This window comes from Silurus aristotelis (assembly GCF_946808225.1).
Source record: "Silurus aristotelis genome assembly, chromosome: 17".
NCBI classification, from domain to species: Eukaryota; Metazoa; Chordata; class Actinopteri; order Siluriformes; family Siluridae; genus Silurus; species Silurus aristotelis.
This window is the reverse complement of record NC_139590.1, coordinates 19,967,756-19,988,866: the sequence shown is the minus strand read 5'-3', so window position 1 is coordinate 19,988,866 and position 21,111 is coordinate 19,967,756. Positions and strand designations below refer to the sequence as shown.

The 21,111-nt window shown below is 42.6% G+C and overlaps 2 protein-coding genes across 2 annotated transcripts; one reads left to right on the top strand and one right to left on the bottom strand.

Moving 5' to 3' along the window:
* Positions 1–998: 998 nt before the first annotated feature.
* Positions 999–11,300, bottom strand: LOC310739814 (limbin-like). The gene is made up of 22 exons (XM_083566024.1): positions 11,209–11,300; positions 10,943–11,107; positions 9,826–9,880; positions 9,036–9,092; positions 7,868–8,048; positions 7,587–7,687; positions 7,106–7,171; positions 6,890–7,024; positions 6,655–6,803; positions 6,207–6,417; positions 5,970–6,110; positions 5,695–5,870; positions 5,027–5,186; positions 4,774–4,941; positions 4,343–4,626; positions 4,028–4,235; positions 3,757–3,963; positions 3,083–3,279; positions 2,906–2,993; positions 2,693–2,832; positions 2,486–2,581; positions 999–1,630 (listed from the first exon to the last, which is right to left on the bottom strand). Exons 2-22 carry the CDS (start codon positions 10,963–10,965, stop codon positions 1,225–1,227), a joined length of 3,249 nt encoding a protein of 1,082 aa, XP_083422150.1. The 5' UTR covers positions 10,966–11,107; positions 11,209–11,300; the 3' UTR covers positions 999–1,224.
* An 84-nt stretch (positions 11,301–11,384) lies between these two features.
* evc (EvC ciliary complex subunit 1) lies at positions 11,385–20,994 on the top strand. Its single transcript, XM_083566034.1, has 21 exons — positions 11,385–11,510; positions 12,703–12,862; positions 13,677–13,772; positions 13,874–13,963; positions 15,967–16,151; positions 16,425–16,509; positions 16,645–16,710; positions 17,223–17,351; positions 17,495–17,647; positions 17,836–18,052; positions 18,194–18,336; positions 18,720–18,818; positions 18,918–19,130; positions 19,244–19,353; positions 19,432–19,561; positions 19,638–19,796; positions 19,882–20,017; positions 20,106–20,208; positions 20,445–20,550; positions 20,641–20,720; positions 20,908–20,994. Exons 2-21 carry the CDS (start codon positions 12,704–12,706, stop codon positions 20,960–20,962), a joined length of 2,514 nt encoding a protein of 837 aa, XP_083422160.1. The 5' UTR covers positions 11,385–11,510; position 12,703; the 3' UTR covers positions 20,963–20,994.
* Positions 20,995–21,111: the final 117 nt, after the last annotated feature.

Here is a 21,111-nt window from a genome sequence, read left to right as displayed (position 1 = left end):
CTGCTGCCAGTGCCTCCTCTATGTATTCTTTTACTGCTTTGGTTTTTGGTGCCATATTGGGGAGAAGTTCAACCTTGCAGTCTCATGGACGATGATGGGGGTAATGTCATAGCCCGCTCCTTATTAAAGACCACCCTCAGGTCATTATATTTTCTTTGGATGTGGACAGGTTTAGTGGGTTTAAGGCTTTCTTTTGACAAGGACCAGCAGGGGAGGCAAATGTCCCTGTTCATTCAGTTTTTGATGCAGTTAATTGTCCCGAAATATCTAGCTCACCAGCTGGATATTTAAATACATTCTGAATCTTTCTTTTCGGCTTCTCCCGTTAGGGGTCGCCACAGCGGATCCTCCGCACGTTTGATTTGGCACATGTTTTACGCTGGATGCCCTTCCTAACGCAACCCTCCCCAATTTATCCGGGCTTGGGACCGGCACTGAGAGTGGCTGGGGATGGTTCCCTGACCGGGAATCGAACCCGGGTCGCAGCGGTGGGAGCGCTGTATCTTAACCACTAGACCACCAGGGCACCCATTTAAATACATTCTGAATAAGTTGGGTAAAATTATCATAGAAGCCTCGCACCTCATCATTGTCCCAGACAGCCGACGTCCACTCAAGAGTTTTTTCAGTGAGCAGCCTTAGCAGGAGAGCGCACTTTATCTCTAAACACGTCACATTGACGGAGAAATTCACGGCAGCTGTCAGCAAAACCATCGTACTTGTCATTTTATTCAGTTCAGGATGGCCACCTCGAGTTGCTGCAGGTTCACAGGTTCTCAATAATCTATACTCAGTACCCCATAATGACAAAGTGAAAAGGGAATTCTAGAAATGTCTGTAAATTATTTTTTATAAAAACACTGAATTATCACATGTACATAAGTATTCAGACCCTTTACTTAATGCATAGTTGACAGTTGACTTAGTTACAGTCTTGAGTCTTTATGTTTATGATGCTACAAGCTTTGCACACCAGGAATGGGGTGTTTTTTTTTATTGGATTGTATTATAGCTACAAATGGTAATCCTTTAGGAAATGTGCAACGTGGAAATACTGGTCTTCTTATAAAACCTCATGTGCTCAAAACTAAAGAAATGTTTGGACAAAATACAAAAGATTGTAAAAGTTGTTTTTTTTTCAAACACACTCTTACATTTATCTCTGTTTCCATTCATTTTTCTCTCTTGCTTCTGATTTCTAATTCTTTGTATCTCTCAACTTCATCAAGTCTGCTCTAGAGGAGCCACTGCTCCCTTTTTCAACTTGAACTTCCGCCGCCTCCTGCGACTATGTGACACGTGGGATGCTTCTGCGTTGTGCTGTGTTTGTGTAGTATGTGTACCAGGTCCCATGTGTGTGTGTTCCAGGTTTCCTCCTGGTGCACAACAAACAGTGAAGAGTCTTTCTTCTGTCATTTCAATACCTGCTGCCACTTCCACCTCACCAGCATGACTTGTACACACTATTTCCTCCGTTTTGGTTTCTCCCACCACAGTAGAAGCTTCTTCCTTTTGTGTAGTAGGTGCACTGATGGGTTGGCTGTTTGCTGGCAGCGGGTTGTGTTCTAAATCGTCTGCATGTGATCTCAAGAAGAGCTTTTCTATGAGCTTCTGCTTTTTCTTGTGCATTCTGAGGAGTACAGGGCATCACAGGAGTCAGGGAAGTTTAACTCACTGAAGGTTCACAGCCTCTCTCTCCCAAATACACCAAATCTCAAAGAACAGAATGGCGTTAACGAACAATGAAGGGTTGTATTTAAAATCAGAGAGTGGAGTTGAAAGTTTTTGTCAATATTTAAACAAGGAGAATTTTGACATTATGCAAATTACCTGCTTGCATCACAGTTTATTCACAACTGAAGAGTCCTAGGCTACGTTTTTACGTTTTAAACTTGGCAACCTCAGTTGTCTTCTCTATCTGGAAAACCGATGAGATCTGTCTTTCCCACGCAATATTTAAATAAGTCTGCAGATGATGGTGCAGAGTCGACCTGAAGTGGTGGGTTTTCTTTTGAAAACTATTTTCAGTCGCAGGACATTTTACAAATCCCGCAAATGAGGACGATGAGGAGGCTGTAGTAAAAAGATGGATAGTCTACGTTGTGGAAACGGTAAAAAGAAACATATGGATCTGAGAACATTGCCATCTGTGGTGATCCAGCTGTCCACACATGATACTACTTTGAGTATGTAATGTAATGCATGTGTCTCATGCATCTCAGTATGTCCAATTACATTATTAAATACTTACCATACACTCACAACTAAACTCTTAACATGGCTCAAAGTTAGAATTTTGTGTTTGTTCGACATTTACTACGTTCTGTATTGCTGACTTTTGTCTTCATGTCGGCAAAAAATGTACTCAAAATGCATTATGATTTTCAATTACACAGAGATCTGGTGTGCATAATATTTTTACTTATCTGTTACTGATACACTGATAAGAGTAAAGAATGTAAAGTGCATTCGAAATGTTCCTCACCTGTCGCTATATGTGTAAGAGCCATGTGACTTGTGTTTGCTGACAACCTCATTCCTCAGTCTGTCCACCAGATGGCAGCAGGGTCCTAATATCCGTCTGCACACGATAAACAAATACATAATATGCATTAATACAAGATTGGGAATGTATTTGCGTGTGCACGTGTGTGTGTGTGTGTGTGTGTGTGTGTGTGTGTGTGTGTGTTACCCTTCTTTAGGTGCAAGTGTGTGTATGAGGGATTGTAGTTCTTCCTCAGTCTGTGTAGGCAGCAGGAGGCACAGGAGTTGCTGGAGAACTGGTTCTGAAACACCAGTGATTTTGACGAGCAGAGCAACAAGGAGAAGATCCTACACACACACACAATTGTGTTTAACAGAGTCGAATGTAAATCCTCCACACACATACATACACACACATTACCTGATCAAAATGTGTGTAAAGCCTCTTTAACTCATGCTGTTCCCTCAGATCCTCCATCACCTGCTGCCTCCTGATCTCCATCCTCAACCTACACACACACACACACACACTTATATAGAAGGTATAATCGACACACATTTTAACTTCTTACATGACCTCCTCCCAGTGTGATCTTACCTCTCAGTGAGGGTGTGTGTCAGCTGCTGTCTCTTACAAAGTGCCTCCTGCAGGCACTCGGCGACTGGGCACTCTGTGTTCACTCGGAACGTGTCTTCCTCGTCAGGGTTCAAGAGTTCATTGTGACCATGCGCATCCATGGAGCGCTCCCACTCAGACTCCTCCTTCTGGAAAAGTAGCTCCGCCTCCTCCAATGCCTGAATGGGAAGAAAATGCAGAGAAAGTAAGAGCCATGTCAAACTTTTTGCTGTGTAAATATATTCTTCTGCTCCTGATAGATTAGAAACAAAGGTATATTTATATCACACACACACACACACACACAATTACGCTACACACCGACAAGCAAAAAGCCACGTCCACAAGAAACAACTGGTCACCTAAATGGTTTTGAATTCTATCATTCTTTTTCCCACCACTTTTTTCCACATCGTCTAAACGTGTGGATAGAAGGCGATGGACGTTTTTCCAAACGTAAACATATTCGTTTGGACATGGCCTCAGTCTCTGCAAAATCAACCAATTATTAATCTTTACAGAAAATCACATCAAACTGGTAGTAAATGTGCTACCACAGTCAGATTCCATGTAAAGTGGTGAAACTAGGTGAGTGTTTTTCAGTATAGAAAGGCAAATGATGGTTCATTTAATAGAAAAACAACATTCGGGCTCACCAGGCTGTGTGTGTGTATGGCGTGCGAGAGCTCTTCCTCGGCAGGTGTGCAGGAGACGGTCTGCATGAGCAGCATTTGCAGTGTCAGCATAGCAGAGTGCGTTTCCAGAACCCGGTTCTTCCGCTCCGCTTTGTCCCACTGCACAGCCGCAACCTGCATCGCCACTCTGTCCTCGCACGCACTCATCTCCTCTTCGCACACGCAAACCTGCAAAGGGTACATTTTTAAAACACACACACACACGGATGAAAACACAAGTCTGATATTTCACCTGTGCATTTGTGGAGATCGGGCAGGGGTCACCGGGGGCATGGCTGAGATTGTTTTTGTTCTGTGTGATCTGATTGGTCGGAGTATTGCAGCCACACTCTCGCGGCAGAACTAGGCAGCGATCCAGATGACACGCACTCTTCACGTACTCCAACTGCAAGCGCAGTACATCAATCTCAGACAGAGAGCACTGACCCTTCCATACACTCCTGAAAAAGAGATGAAGGTACATATACAACAATATGACACGCAGTAGAGATGGAAAGATTCGCGAATCGCCTTTTTTGTTGTGTTACACAGAGACACACAAACACACCTGCAGAATGTGTGTATCCTCTCCCTCCTTTCTTTCTGCTGCTTCAGCTCCTGCTCTCGGATTTGCTGAATTGTGCTGCGTGTCAGCCGCAGCGTTTTAGCCGCCTCCCTCTTCCGAACGCCAAGCTCCGCCTCGGTGTCGGCCAGGCATCCGCCGACCACTGATCCCGCCCTCATCTGGAGGAGAAGCCAACGTGGGACACCTGCGTCCTGCAGTGACTCACTTGTCTCACACTCCACCTGCTTCAGGTCGGCTACAGCATCTCGCAATACACACACCAATACCTGCGTGTGCACACACACACACACACACACACACACACACACACACACACACACACACACGGATTTGTATATATTTGTATGTATGTGTATAACGCATGACAGTCTGTGTGTGTGTGTGTGTGTGTGTGTGTGTTTGTGTGTATATACCCGCCGTATATGTGCTGCTGCCTCCTGGTCCAAGTGTGTAATAAGTTCTGAGAGGTGTGTGTTTTGAGCACAAAGGAGTGACTGCCAGCGTATCAGGTAGTCCTCCAGCGGCCCGACACACACACTCCCACACACCATATCCTGCCGCTCACGCTTCTGCTCGCATATCTACACACACACAAAACAGAAATACATTAACTAATGTAAAGTCATAATTCTGTGAAAGCTAATGTGTAAATTCTGTGGTGTGTACCGCGTCAGCGATGCGCGCTCGTCTCGTTTTGATGATGTCACAATGAGCCGAGCTACGCTCTCTACCCAGCGTTTCCTCAAAACTTTTTCGGACACGCTGGAGCTCTGACTGGACGTGCTCCAACTGCTGCACACAGTGTTGATCGGAGAGAACACCCTCCCTGCACACACACAAATATTCCGAACACAAAAACTTAAACAAGCGAATAGAAATGATTTGGTTTTAGTCAAAACTTCGAACTGTTTCTATCTCTACCAACATAACTGCATCTGCCAGGAGGTTACACGTGTTTTAGACGATGATGGCACCAAACACACATATCAAAATGAGAATGCATGCAAAACAACACTAAATCAGCGTTTCCACGTGCGTAAACGTCAATAAAAACGTTCCAGGTTGAAAGAGTAATTTAATATTCAACTCAAGTAAAAGTACTGTTACTTCGATAAAATTTTACTTAAGTACAAGTAAAGTACGGGTCAAAAATCTACTCAATTAAAATGTTCTGTTTATAGAAAAATGTATAGTTACTGTTTTATTAGCAGCAGTAAAGTGGGTTATTCTATTGTACTTCAAAAAGGACAAGTGGATGTAAATCTCAAACTAGTTGGTTTTAATTGAAGGAATACTTTTAACTGAATGCCATAGAGCGAAAGAGCGTCGTGTACCTGCGGATGCGTCCAAACCAGCTGTCGATGTGTCGAGAGAAAACGCTGAACATGTCGCACATTGAACGCTGGAGATCTTGCAAACCCTGCAACAGAAAGCGCCGCTGCGCATGCTGCTCGCTCAGCGCCGCTCTCTGATTGGCTATGAACAGATCTAGCAAAGACTCCAGCTGATCCTGTGGGTGGAGCATCTCAAAAGTTAGCTATTAAAGAACGAATCCACCCTGAAACATGTGGATCACTGCTAGGATCATGTAAACCTTTCGGAGAGATACCTGACAGGTATAGTATCTGTGGAGTAGCTGATTGGCCAAGTGCGTTCCTCCCGACATGGCCGCCTCCTCTATTTCTTCGCAAATGATGCCGTGAAGTTCTTCTCTCCTGCGTAACGCCTCCAAGCGCCGATGATCCGCATCCTACGTGCACGCATACGCACAAATATTCGGACAAATCATGTGACCGGAACTGGTTGAAACAGGCCAAATTATATATATAGCATGTGTCTGTGTCACCTGTCGCTCGGCGCACGCTTCCACGGCAGTGTGCGTGTTAAGTTGTGACTTCTGGTCCTCCTGCATGTCGGTCACGTGACTGAGCAGGTCCACCATGCTTACTTCGTTACCGCCTACGCTGGCTGTTAACACCCTGAACATGCCTTTCAGCATCTGTGCACGCAGACACTCCGCCATCACGGCACCGCGCAACAGACAGGACATCTCCAAACTGAAGAAGACACATGGCAGAGAGGTCAAAGAAGCTACTCTGGCATGAACGATGCATGTTTCTGCTCTACTCCACACCCCCCTAACAGCAACTGAAATTCTTTAAATGTACATAAGGAACACGTGTGTATATATGGACAAGTCTAAGTATTATTAAGCCTTATTAATAATCTTGATGGTTCAAGGGTTCAGAAATGGTTAGTGCGGTTAGTGGTAATCATCAAGGTCATATTCTTACTTGTCCAGAGAATGCAACATGTCCTGTGGATCCTCAAGGGCCATGATGTCAATGATTCGATCCTCAAAGGCAGCGTCCTCACTGGCTGTGTCGCTGGTGTTAGAAACAGCCTCCTCTGGCTCCGCCTCTACACGGAAGCTCCGCCTCTCCTAAATCGTTCCCAGTGCTGATCAGCATTTATTCCAAAAATTTCATTTGAAACATCAACACTGTGCACAGCATGTGTGCGTCTTACCCCATGATGACGTGTGCGCATTAAGCACTTCTTGTAGAAGCAGCTGGCGGTGAGCAGTGCGAAAGACAGCAGCAGTGTGGAGATCAGAAAAGCCACACAGAATCCTGCGAAGTGTAAGGCATAAGCCGCACACACCTGCGGAAGACAGGTCAGAAATGTATCGCTCTTATGTAGCGCCCGTGTTCAATGTCAGAATCACACTTCAATGCATTTCACCTTGTCTGTGGTATTTATCCTCAGAGTGAAATTCGCCACCACGGGGCCGAATAAACTGATATCATTCTGGATGAAAGAAACAAAACACAAGCTTGAACAATCTGTGGGTGATGAGGGAAGGAGTGGATCAGTGAGTCAGTGAGAAAGAAAGTGAGAAATACAGTGGGTGTGTGGTTCTGTGAGTCAGTCAGTGGGTCAATTTTGGAACATCAGAGAACGAAACACTGTGAATGAGTGGATCAGTGACTCAGTCAATGAAGAGGAAATACAGAGTTAAAGTATAGAGCAGAATAAGAGACTCAGTGAGTAAGTCAGTGAGATGAGTTTGTGATTTTTAAGCAATAAAGATAATTGGGTTTAGTATAAATGTAACTTCAGCAAGGGTGTGTGTGTGTGTGTGTGTGTGTGTGTGTGTGTGTGTGTGTGTGTGTGTGTGTGTGTGTGTGTGTTTGTGTGTGTGTGTGTGTGTGTGTGTGTGTACCTGAGATATGCTAGAGAAGGTGAGGAAAGCCGGCAAAAACAGATCTTCATTTGTACTTCCTTTCAGACTCACTGTGTATGAAACAGAATAACTGGAACCGGCTAAACACACACACACACACACACACACACACACACACACACACACACACACACACACACACACACACACACATTATGAAGTGAAATCGATGTTCAAAAATAAAAGGAATAATATGCCAGCCAGTAAGTTCAGTCTGTTCAAAGAATAGGGTGAGTGTGTATGTGTGTGTGTGTGTTTACCATGCAGTGTGTCTGTGCTGAAGGTTTGGTATTGTTTGTCCTGCACTTTCCCATTGCTCTGCATGCTGATCAGGTCAGAGATGGTGTCACGTATACTCAGTTGCGATAGTTCTATTCCATCCTCAAGGTTTTTGACCACCAGGTAGACATTTACCAGGGGAAACTCACTTTCTGTTACCACCTGACACACACACACACAAACATTATACCTAGTAAAAGCACATGTTAAGATAAGAAAAGATAACACTTTATTAATCCCGGAGGAAATTCATGTGCCAGAGACTGCTCCAAGCAAAATGAATACAAACATGTAATAGTATTACTGCTATTTCACATTATAGTTCTACAAAAAAAGATATTGCACATGATATTGTCAAACAAAAACATACACCTACAGAGGTAAAGCAAGTGCATCTATTATTCTTCGACTATGACCACTATGACCACTAACCCTCCTCCACAGAAGGGGGAGGAGTTATAATGTTTGATGTCCACAGGAAAGAAAGACCTCCTGTGGCAATCTGTGGTACTTCTCGGTGGTCTACTGCTAAATGTGCTCTGGCAGGTCACCAGTGTGGCATACAGTGGGTGGAATGTAATGCTTCACCCAAGTGTCAGCATGACTCGTCAGTGGTCTTTCTGTTTGTGTGTCTGAATGGGAAAACACAAGGACCACTGACGAGACGGGGGTTGGACATTACATAAATAAAAACACAAAAGTGGGACGATGAAAACACTATAGCACATACAGAAATGAATCTAAACAAAAGGCAACAACGATCAGAATGTGTGGTAGAGCCGCACGGCGGCTTCCTCTCAGTAAGCGACCGTGCTCAGTGCAAGAGGGGATCCACATTGAGGAGATTTATATATTTACATAACTCATACAACATAGAGGCACTCGATTAGTGATGTAATTAGTCAAACATGGTGGACATGAAGAGAGACCACCAGGAGAGAAATACTAGATAAAGAGATAAAAAGGAGAGGAAGAGAAAGAGATAAAGAGTCAAGTGAGGGCAAAAAACAGAAAAGATGTACATAGATGGGTGAAAACTTTGTGAGAGAGAGAGAGAGAGAGAGAGAGAGAGAGAGAGAGAGAGAAGAGAGAGAGAGAGAGAGAGAGAGAGAGAGAGAGAGAGAGAGAGAGAGAGATAGATGGCAGTACCTGAGCGCATTTTAGGAACTGGATCCCAAGTTCTGTTGACTTTACAGCAGACCCCATCTGCAAAGAGGAAGTAAATATAAATCACACAGAGATTCTAGAGCTCTGATGTGAGACAGGCGACCTGGTAAACAGAAAACACAATATTCAAGGGTCGGTTCAATTTCGGTGCAAAACATATAATCGAGTGTCTTTTTTTGAACATTTGTGATCATCAGCATTCGAACAGTTTACATTTTTAAAACAATTTTCAATAAAATGCCTGTTTGGTCAAATAATATAAAAAATACTATTTTATAATATTTTATACATATAAAACAGAATAAATCAAATGAATGCAATACACTTTTTATTTTTTTGATTAAACTGAGTAATCAATTAAATTAGACCAAAAATGAATTCATTCAATAAAAATAAAAACATGGAAAAATGTAAAAGTCTACATTACACCCTATTTGGGTAATACAGATGTGTAAGTGTGTGTAAACATTATAGCCATAATATATCATAGTACTTTGGATACTTAAGTACATTTGAAGGCAAATACTTTTGTACTTGTACTCAAGTGAAAGTGGAAAGTGCTTTCTACACTTTGTAGAATGTGTAATGTGTCATTTTTGTCTATATTACATAAAGCGTCACACATGAATCAGTTAAATAGCACCAAGTGCAACATAAAATACATGTTCCAGTAATGCAGCTCAGCCACTGCACAGTTTCAGCTATATCAACTGGCTCTGTCTCAAAGTAATAAGACTGTTGAATGCTGAAATTTAATAAAAGTGTGTTTTACCTGCACCATGGTCCAAATGATTAGACTAATTCTTCTGATTAAGTCCACCGGAGCACTGCACAAAACACAGAATGTGCTTACACAAGTCAATTTTATTTGTATAGTGCTTAGGAAAATAAATCCTCTGCTGGAATAAAAACCATTGGAATCACTGATGAATATGTATATTATAATATTTAATGAATATGTATTTAATTAATCCCAAAAGTCTATTCTCTGCATTTCTTAGTGTATGTCTTGGTTGCACTGCTTGAGCGCTTAAGTGAGTTTTTATCCAATCAGGGTCAAAGAAATCTGCCTTGAGGAGTGTGGGTGCCTCTAGCTTCCAGTACATGATAAAATAAACTGTTGCTTTAACCAATCAGATTTCAAGTTGGAAGACACTGCGGCCATCGAGACAATAACGTCGGCATTTTCGGGTCCTTCGATTGGATGGACAGAGAGTGCACTAGTCAGAGTTCACCAACTTAATCTGTAGCAAACTGCACAAGTTTCAAATATATTCATGTGGATTTAATAGCCGTTTTTTTGTTCCTTCCACAATGGCTGACAGAGGAGAAGAAATTGATTTGGTCGCACTCACAACGACATTGTCAGGACACTTTCAAGGCGGAAAGGTCAGGCAAAACAGTTAGAAACAGTTGCAAGCATTTACAAGAACCATATATATATACTTTTAAGTTTTCTTTCCTGTACAATTTGCACACAATATAAACACACAGTTTGCCTTTTCAAACTCCTTGAGAAACTGTAATTGCCAGGGGCCGAGAACTCAAAGGGTACTGCAAAAAAAACCTGGGGTGCAGGTTTGATGTTTCTGCTAGAGATGATGTATGAAGTGAGCACAGCTGTGGCTGCAGTGAAAGGAGACTTTGTGTTCACTGGGTTTCTTGCTTTAGTGACGCTATTCATCCCTGCTGTATGAGATTCCTGTTTGTGAATAATGATGGATTCTATAGCCGTGGTGTCATAATGCATGACCGTTACTGCCTTATAGTGGCTTCCCCCATTAGATTGATTGATTGCAAACCTGGAAGCCATAACGGCGCAACACCGTCACGTGGTATGAAGATGCACGCATTTGCAATAACGTCCCAGTGTGCGTGCACTGCGCTACCTGGCCCGCGGTGACGCGCTCATCCCGTACGCTATCCTCCGGTTTAAGTGCGCGCGCCCGCGCTGCGTCGTGATGCCGGTGAACTGCTCGCGCCGAAATCAGCAGGACACAGCACGCGCAGTAGTAGGAGCAGGTCGCGTGGGACCAACGCATATAACGTCCGGGCTAAAAAGGGAAAAAAGAAGAAAGAAAAAAAAGTGTCATAAACGCAAAGTTCTTCCATATGTCACTACATGGACCTTTAAAATACATTTAAAAAAGCTTACAAAAAATAAAAACAAATCACCACAACAGAGTTAAAAGGCTCTTCCGCTTTTCCTGCTCCATGTTATTCAGTTTTTGAGGAAAAAAGGGGTGGAGCCTGAGACTTCTCATCTTTCCCGAAACTTAAGGAATTCTAACTTGAGGCCCCGCCCATTACATCCAATTGGCTAGCCTGAGAAAGAACGGAAGTGCTATTGGTCACAATCGGACTCCGTTTGTGTGATGAAAAGGTGAAATCCCCATATCTCTGCGCGCTCGATCATGTTGGTTTTTAACCAGGCTGGACTATATTCACGCGCAGGAGGTAAGCTGCGAAAACCCTAACAGATATCTGTGGGTTCAGATGTAGTGTTTATATTCCTTTCTGATCATTAAAACTATCTAGCAAAACTCTTACGGTCGATTACAACTTTCTGCGCATGCGCACAGTGTCTTTTTAACTGTAGCATTGAGCCCGTTACAAGGTACCGTAGCAACGGAAAGTGGGCGTGTCCTGTCAGAAAAGTTGATTTATTATTTTCGCGCGCATCTTCACGTATGTCTGTTACATTGAAGGTCCACACAGAAACACATGAAATGTGTTGATAATTAAATATTTGTTGTGATGATTCGAGTGTGTATATTACGGATGGTGTTTATTGGGGAGTAATAGTGATTTGTGATTGTCCATTATGGAACAATGGTGATTAGAGATTGGTCCCTGGGAAGCAATGGTGATCAGTGATTAGTTATGAGGGAACAACAGTGATTAAGTCATTAGTTATTGCGGAACAATGGTGATTTGTGATTGTCCATTGGGGAACAATGGTGATTAGTGATTGGTCATTTGGGAAGCAATGTTGATCAGTGATTGGTCATTTGGGAACAATGGTGATTAGTGATATGGTTGTTGTGGAGCAATGTTGATCAGTGATAAGTTTTTGGGCAACAACAGTGATTAGCCATTGGTTGTCAGGGAGCAATGTGAACGGTGATTGGTCATTGAGGTACAGAGGTCATCAATAATTAGTCAGTGGGGAACCTGTCTGTGCTTATATGATTTCTGTTGCAACTGGAGTTAGCGACCTCTCCCTTAACCCAGACTCAACGCGTTACAGCGGCTTGTATCTAAACAGTAGCCGACCAAGTAAGTCATTGTTCGCTGTCTTCCTCCTTCCTTTCACAACTATTTCTCTCGGGAGTTTATCTTTTGGCATCGTCGAGCGTTTAAAAATCACCCGATGAACGTTTTTCTCCCGAAGCCGTGCAGAACACAGGTGAGGATCGTTTTTTGTTTCCGTTCGGAAATTTCATTGGTCTAGTGTTATGGGGTTCAGTTTTTTGGCTTGAAGTTTGTGAAACCAGGAAAAACCCAGGAAAAATCCATATATTAGCCGCTTCGTTGTTTAAGCCGCGGGGTTCAAAACGTGGGAAAAAAGTAGCGGCTTATAGTCCGAACAGAAAATACGGTAAGTGAGAACAGTTGATAACAGATTGTAATGTGTTTGTGTGTGCAGGATGGAATGCTCGGACGACATGCTGCTCCAGCAAGCAGAGTGTGTGTCTCTGCAGTCGGGTGTGTTGTTAGGAAGTGTGTGTTCCGGACTGCTGCTGGGAATGATCGGCGCCATACTTATACACGTACTCCTCTTCAAACCCTACTGCCTGTCTGCAAAGGTCTCGCACATACACACACATTATAGAGTAACCGTCCTTTTGGCCATTCAGCATGCATGTTCCCCTCATGACTGCATCGATTTCCTTCGAATTCTCTGATTTGTAATAAGTGTTTCTAGATTAAGAACTATTTATAGCAGTAAACAATGTGGTCAAGACAGGGACAGATTTTACACATAAAAGAGAATCCAGCACACGAAATGGACTCTTTTCTCATTTTCCATGGAAATAGTTGACCAGATTAACATTAACTGAGAAAATCTACTCTCTGATCTTGGAAATGTATTTCTGGAAAAAAGTTACCTTTTGCACAATAAGGTCTCTAGTCCACTATTTTGGTCCTTTACCCCAAAAAGATCGTACTTTTCTGATCGCATTACACCAGGACGCCCCAATATCACTAGAATTGGCTCTACCCTGGTGATACATTTGTAAGGCAAACTTCAGCTGTGACAGCAACTCTATAGCGTCGATGTATATAATCTACATTTTTGTAGACACCTAATCATGAGATTGGTATGTGCTTTTTGAACATTCCAATCCACATTTAGTACCTGTGTGCCATTCCTCTGGAAAGATGTTCCACTAGAATTTGTGGAGATTCATTCAGCGACAAGGGCATTAGTGAAGATAGGTACTGATGGAGGTAACGAGGTCCAGTCAGTGTTCCAGTTCATCCCAAAGGTGCTCAATATGGTTGAGGGTCAGAGCCGTATAGCCATGTAAAGCATATCTTCAAGGATCCTGCTTTTGTCATGATGAAACTATTTCAAGTGAAGGCAAAATGTAATGCTGCTGCATCCGTGCTGTGTAGTCTAAAGGTGACCCGTGGAGCCTTATGGATGTGGATGAGAGAGACGATGATATACAGCAGGGTGGCATGGGATGGAACACGGAGCCTGTTGAAACAGTTTGTACACATGCACACAGACACAAGCAATTCAATATAAACAAAAACTAATTCTGTTTTAATGGTTTCATCATTCACTTCTCTGTTCACTTCTCTCTCAGGTGAGCCACTCGGACAGTCCTGTAATCAACGACGTCAGTGCGTTTGCACTGAAGGCGAGGGTGGTCTATCCTATTAATCAGAGATACAGAGTAAGATCACGGAAATATCTTCATATTCACGTGTTCTGTCCTCTGAAGAGGTTGTTTACACTTTAAACGGTAACATAAAGATACAGATTAGAAACAAGTCGAATGATCTGCCAGTGCGGTAAGATAATTACACTCGGTAAGGTTTTTTGAAATAAGAGAACATATCTTTAGAAAAGAACAAAACGCTTTGAAATACGCATTAAAACACTTCTTCCAAGCAGTCGATTGAGTCGAATTAACTTGAAACTTTTTTTATTATTATTTCTTTGCACTGTTTGTTTTTCTTACTTTCTCAGATCTTAAAACCAGAGCTACTAAATTGCTTTCAAATTCCTCTTAAATTAAGAAACGTCATCATTTTATTTTCTGTCTTGAAATGAGGCTTTGCAACGATTCAAGAACGAAGCAAAATCATTACTTGCTGCTTCTCAAAATACTTACATTTATTGCAACATCAAAGATTATTGAATGTATTTTGTCATTACTGAACGCTGAAAGATATACGACATGAGAAACTGAAAAAAAAACAAAACTAGTGAACATCGTAAAAAGCCATAAGTATTTTGTATAAAGAACAAAGTTACTGGATAACGTGTGGTGACTTAATACTGCCGACTCGTATAATTTGTTATTAGGTTGTAAATAATTGTGTTAGTGTCGACATACAGTACAGACCAAAAGTTTGGACACACCTTCTCATTCAAAGAGTTTTCTTTATTTTCATGACTATGAAAATTGTAGAGTCACACTGAAGGCATCAAGGGCTATTTGACCAAGAAGGAGAGTGATGGGGTGCTGCACCAGATGACCTGGCCTCCACAGTCACCAGACCTGAACCCAATCGAGATGGTTTAGGGGTGAGCTGGACGGCAGAGTGAAGGCAAAAGGGCCAACAAGTGCCAAGCATCTCTCGGGGAACTCCTTCAAGACTGTTGGAAGACCATTTCAGGTGACTACCTCTTGAAGCTCATCAAGAGAATGCCAAGAGTGTGCAAAGCAGTAATCAAAGCAAAAGGTGGCTACTTTGAAAAACCTAGAATATGACATTTTTCAGTTGTTTCACACTTTTTTGTTATGTATATAATTCCATATATAATTCCACGTGTTCATTCATAGTTTTGATGCCTTCAGTGTGAATCTACAATTTTCATAGTCATGAAAATAAAGAAAACTCTTTGAATGAGAAGGTGTGTCCAAACTTTTGGTCTGTACTGTAAAACAAGTATTTTTGCAATGAATAATACTAAAAGATCATAAGATTATTACAACTAAAATAAAGGCAATTTGCAGGTAAAACATTTTATGATTTACTATGTAAGAAAAAAAAATTCTAACAATCATATTAATCTTACATATATACATAGTTTTTTTATTCTTAAAATAAGATCAATAAGATTTTTATGGCTATGAATATAGATTATAAGTCTTCACTAGATGAGGAGTTTTCTGCTGTGTATAGACTCATTAAGAAGCAGTGAAGTGGAAGAGTATGTTAAATGGATCGGCAATGTAACATGTTGACAGTTTGATTATTAAAATATTGTCATGCTTGATACCAGTATTCTAGGTGCCCTCCAAAATAAATGGCACCCTTCATCAAAAAAAGGGTTAACAACGTGCTTGCTTCTGCATATACTGTACGTAATGGCATCTCTAGGCTCCTGTACCATATGTATTAATCGAACCAATGATGAAATACGAATCTCAAACTCGGTCCAGTTCATATTAAGGTGCTTGTGAAAGAAGCGAAATAGCCTGGAAAAGATTACAGTTAGTGAATCCGGTCATTATTTTATCTTTTTTGGCTCTCGTTTTCGAGAACTCGTACGATTCAGTAATGCGTCTGTTACTATGGATACATCTCAAACATCTTTTTTGTTTTACCTACATTACATAGATGTGTGTTTCCTGTTATAAGGTTCGAGTGCTCTGTGGTGCAGCGTAAACCTGCTTTGTGCGTAAAAGTTTCCGTGCACGTCTTATTTGCATTCCCTGACTCTTAGCCACTAGCAGACGGAGCTTCGGATCCCTCCCCACACGGCTCTTCCACCTCGTCTTCCGATTGGCCGGATGAGAGCGGAGATGAGAATGAAGGCGAGAGCGTTTCGTCGGGTCCCGTCCGCAAAACGTTTGCGAACCTGACGTTCAGGAGAGCGCAACACTACACACACACACTGTCCTATCCTGAGTGAGTTCACACTAAGACACTATGACCATATAAAGTCAGATTTGATTTCATTAGATTATTCTATATATCCTACAGCTGTTCTCAAAAAATTCTTTATTGTTATTTATGTATTTTATTAAATGTTAATAATTAATAAATTAATAATAAAAAAAAAAAAGTTAGTTTAATATACAGTATGGTTGAAACTTTTTAAACATACCCAATTGTGTGTGTGTGTGTGTGTGTGTGTGTGTGTGTGTGTGTGTGTGTGTGTGTGTGTGTGTGTGTGTGTAGTGACGAGAGAAGACCTAGTCTGTTGTGTGTAACGCTGCAGAACCTTCATCGAGATATGGCTCTTTTACAAAAGGAACAGTGGGGAGTAGGTTCTACTCAACCACACACACACACACACACACACACACACACACACACACACACACACACACACACACACAAGTATATACATTACTTCATACACACATTATCAACTTGTCTATTATTTGTATTATTACAGATTTTTATCCGGATTGTACAAGTTCTGTTCAGCACAGACCATCGACTCATACAGCAGCAGGAGAAGGTTTGTGTGTATGTGTGTGTGTGTGTGTGTGTGTGTGTGTGTGTGTGTGTGTGTGTGTATATGAGATTGTGTTCACAAGTTACATAATGGACACTGAAAAGATTCGCATCACAAAGTTTGTTAAACTATAAACGCGACAACGCCAAAAGTATTTGGACACCCGATCATCACACTGGTACGTTGTTTTCCTTTTAAACACCCCATAATCCCTTTTATCTGTTATAATAAACACTCTTCTGGGAAGACTTTCCAATATGTTTTCGAGTGTGGCTGTAAGGATTCGCACTCATTCACCAATAGGCGCAATAGTGAGGTCAGGCACTAAGGATACCAGGTGTTCAGTCAGGATACCAGGTGTTCAGGTTTAGATCTTGCAATTCTATTCCAACTGTGTGACAAGACACACATACACACATATGGGTATGATCAGTAAGTGCCCACTAAATTGTGTGTGCATGTGAAATAATAGTAAAAAGACCTGCTTAGGAAGAAGACATGGTCACTCTGTGCAGGAATTCGAGAAGCTGAAAAGGAAACCGTCTCCTGGACTGGACGGTTCCAAAATGGGGGCGGAGCAAATGTGTTCCATAGAAGAAGTGGAAACAGCAGGAAGAGAGAACCTGGAACACACACTAAATACGGTAACTGAACATGCGCACGTGCACATACAAGCTCAGCATTATGGTAACTGTACAATGACGTACACTGATCACTAGATTTTATTTTTACAGATAACATTACTGTGTGTGTGTGTGTGTGTGTGTGTGTGTGTGTGTGTGTGTAGGCTCTGAGTTTTGCAAAACAGTTGGAACGACTTTGTCAACATTGCCATAGCAGCAAGTCGAATGAAGGCACACAGGAAGTGACACGTACACTCGTCAACTGCCTGTGGCTGGTGGAAAAACAGCTGAAAACCATTCATTCCAATATCATTCAGGTTTACGGAATGACACACACACACACACACACACACACACACACACACACACACAAACAGAGTAGAGTAAACACCATATAAACATGCTCAGTGAACAGACAGAGATGTTTGAAAGATGGAGTGAAAATTACTCTCTCTCTCTCTCTCTCTCTCTCTCTCTCTCTCTCTCTCTCTCTCTCTTCCAACAGACACTGTGGGACAGACAGCAGTGGTGGGAGGAGTTATCCGGCTGGCTCAGAATTAGGACTGCTTTAATGAGCCAGGAGGCGGGACATATAATGCAGCTCACCAGCCAATCAGTGGAGGAGCTGACGGCTGACGGACAGTTGGAGTTTGATCACATGGAGAAGCTGATCAGCGAGCTTCAGATCGCGATGAGTAATGAGCTGCAGCGTTTCACTGAACGTATGCATTACACACTCGTCAAAATATAACACACACACCCCTACAAAGTATTTAACACACCTCGAGTAGAGCTGAAACATCAACACTGTGTGTGTGTGTGTGTGTGTGTGTGTGTGTGTGTGTGTGTGTGTGTGTGTGTAGAGGTAAGAGATCACACTGTGCAGCTGGTCAGTGATCACTGTAAGAAGACTGATGTGAGGCTGAGGAAGATGCTAAAGGCTCAGAACAAAGAGAGTCACAAGATCCAAACACATGATCATCAAAACGCTCAGGAGGTCGCCAAGGTAACACACCCGGATACCGTTGGCGCTATAATTGCCTGTTGATCTGCAGCTGGCCATGTAACCTGTAACTGTAGTCAAATATGACCAGCATACGAATATGAAGTAGGACGTAGTATCAAAAAGTTTCGAGACTAGTTTTGTAACATGCCAACAGATGGCAGCACAAGGCTGCACAGTCACAGGAAGCACCGACCTTCATAAGCCAGTGTGCCAAAAGACGTGGTTGTGAGCAACTTGTGTTACCGAGCTCTCCTCACACGGTTGTTTCACGCCGGAAACAACATGATCTCACTTCCGCACACAGAGATGACAAACCCTGACAAACCCTTCCTACTAAATATGACAAATCCATGGTACTGATGATGTCACTCTCTGTCTCTCAGCTGATTGCAGAGCTGGCGTTACAGCAATGGACCCAGAGACAAGAGTTTGAGCTACAGCAAGACAGGAGGGTATCCGATGCTGTGTGTGAGCTTTGGAATGTGGGTGCTGGAATGTTTGACTTACACAAGCTCTAGCCATATAAGATCGAAATAAAATCTTAACGTGTAAGTGTGTGTGTGTGTGTGTGCACGTTTCAGAATTCGTTGGGTTGTTGTTCAAAAAGTGTCCGGACGCTGTGGCGAGAATGTGTCGTGAGCATGCTCGCTAAAAGCTCCGCCCTTTCCGAGGAACACAGCTGCACGCTTTTGAACAGCATGGAGCTTAATTTGACCAATCATATGCAGCAGAAGGAAAGCCACGCCCACCAACAGCTACAGATGCTTAGAGAACAGCTAGAGCAAAGCAAGCAGGTGTGTGTGTGTGTGTGTGTGTGTGTGTGTGTGTGTGTGTGTGTGTGTGTGTGTGTGTGTGTGTGTGTGTGTGTGATAGACTTGTAATAATGGATATATGTATATTTTCGTAGATTTGGGCTGAACAGGAAGCATTAGCTACTGCTGCACTTAATCACTTTGGCAACCAGAACATGAAGGTCACTGTAGCGGTAATTAGTAAACAGAAAGACCTAAGGGACAGGTGAGAGGTGACCTATTCATTTGACTTCACGGTTTTGATGATACCGTAACTGTTCTGAGCTTCTTTTTTTCCCGTCAGTGTTGCAGTGATTGGGGGAAAACAGCGCCTCCTGCTGTCAGACCTCCAGAACCACTTAACAACTCAACACTTCTATAACACGACACTGAAAGAGATGACGACTACACAGCTCTCAGACACAGACACACAGGTAACACGGACACGTAGGAACACTCACGTACACACTTGACATACTTACTAACTCGTGCTGCTCTGTGATTGGTCAGAGTCTCCATCAGGAGCTCCTCTCGGACCTCGAAGCAGCCTCGGAACTCCTCCGGAGCCACGGGCAGTATCTGATCGGCCACGCCCTCGCCCACAATGTCCGACTGCGATCGATCACTTCGGTAGCGTCTGACAAGACAACGGCTGATGATGGACAGAAGGTGGGGAAGTGATCCGATAAAAGTCGATAAAATGCAGTTTGTCGTACGAGGGATACAACTTTTTTTTTTCTTTCCGCCTTTACAGGATCAGCTATTGAAGGCACTGTGTGACGGCGAGTGCGCATCGCGCGACTCCGTTTCCACTCTCGTGATGAACTACTACTCTCATCTTCAAACAGTCGTCACGGCAACGCAGCTCCGCCCATCGCAACAACACTCACGTATGCATCGTTCGTACACGTCCTATACTATCTCTTTAAACCCTAGCTATCTTTCTGTCGGATTTATGGTGTGTGTGTTGCTGCACAGAGTTGAGAGAGAGATGGCAGAAGACAGCAGAGTGTGTGAGATCTCTACAGAGGGAGCTCAACCACTGGGCAAGGAAACCGCATTCAGCTGAATTCTACAGGAGGTATACACACACACACACACACACACACACACACACACACACTATAGGTTTTGGAGGGGGAATTCTTGGAGGTACACCCAATTTCATGGGCATCTTAATCTTGTGCCTCACACAACCTAGTGCCTCACACAACTAAATACGCATGTTCTGATTGTTTTTACTTGGCTGCCATTGAAATAAAGGAGATGGAAATCTGTATGTGTGTGTGTGTGTGTGTGTGTGTGTGTGTGTTTCAGAGTTGAGCAACAAAAGCAACGTTTTCTCCTGCACTGTGAGGAAGAGTGTGTGTGTGACAGGGTAGACCTTCAGCACCAAACACAAACCATCAGTCAGGAGCTCCAGGTGAGACACACACACACATACACACACACTTGAACTAGTCTGTTTAGGTCACACAGCATTCAGACTTATAGAAAGATGTTGTGTGTTTAGAAAGAAGAGGAGAGCTTCCTGTCTCGACTTTCTGCTCTAACGAGTTCCTGTCACAAAAACACAAACGAACAGAAATGCAGGTCCGAGCCCCACACACACACACACACACACACACACACACACACACACACACACACACACATACACACACAGTCTTTTAAAACATGAGTATCTGTACTTTTGCTTAAAGGTAAAGGATTTGTCATCTCTGTTCTACATCTAATGTCTCCTCCTAACCTCTCTCTCTTTTTTTTTCTCTCTGAGAAGATTGATGAACAGAAAGGCCCAGGAAGAGATGCTGCAATCTTCACCAATGTTTTAACTTTTTTTAATAAAACCTTTTTTAAAAAAAAACTTCTGTTTTTCTTCTATATTATACACACGTACTACTGTATGATCCTTTGACACTAACAAAAACAATCCAAACGACGCTGCATTTAATAAGCACCAACAATAATGCACAACAGCGCC

Excerpts from the sequence above, each read along its gene's own strand:
- LOC310739814 (XM_083566024.1), bottom strand. The coding sequence starts at position 10,965 with ATGAGCGCGTCACCGCGGGCCAG. Across the intron at positions 9,093-9,825 it reads TCATTTGGACCATGGTGCAG|ATGGGGTCTGCTGTAAAGTC; the intron begins GTAAAACACACT and ends TCCTCTTTGCAG. Across the intron at positions 2,582-2,692 it reads ACACTTGCACCTAAAGAAGG|ACGGATATTAGGACCCTGCT; the intron begins GTAACACACACA and ends TATCGTGTGCAG.
- evc (XM_083566034.1), top strand. The coding sequence starts at position 12,704 with ATGGAATGCTCGGACGACATGCTGCTCCAGCAAGCAGAGTGTGTGTCT. Across the intron at positions 17,352-17,494 it reads TGGAACACACACTAAATACG|GCTCTGAGTTTTGCAAAACA; the intron begins GTAACTGAACAT and ends GTGTGTGTGTAG. Across the intron at positions 20,209-20,444 it reads TCAGCTGAATTCTACAGGAG|AGTTGAGCAACAAAAGCAAC; the intron begins GTATACACACAC and ends TGTGTGTTTCAG.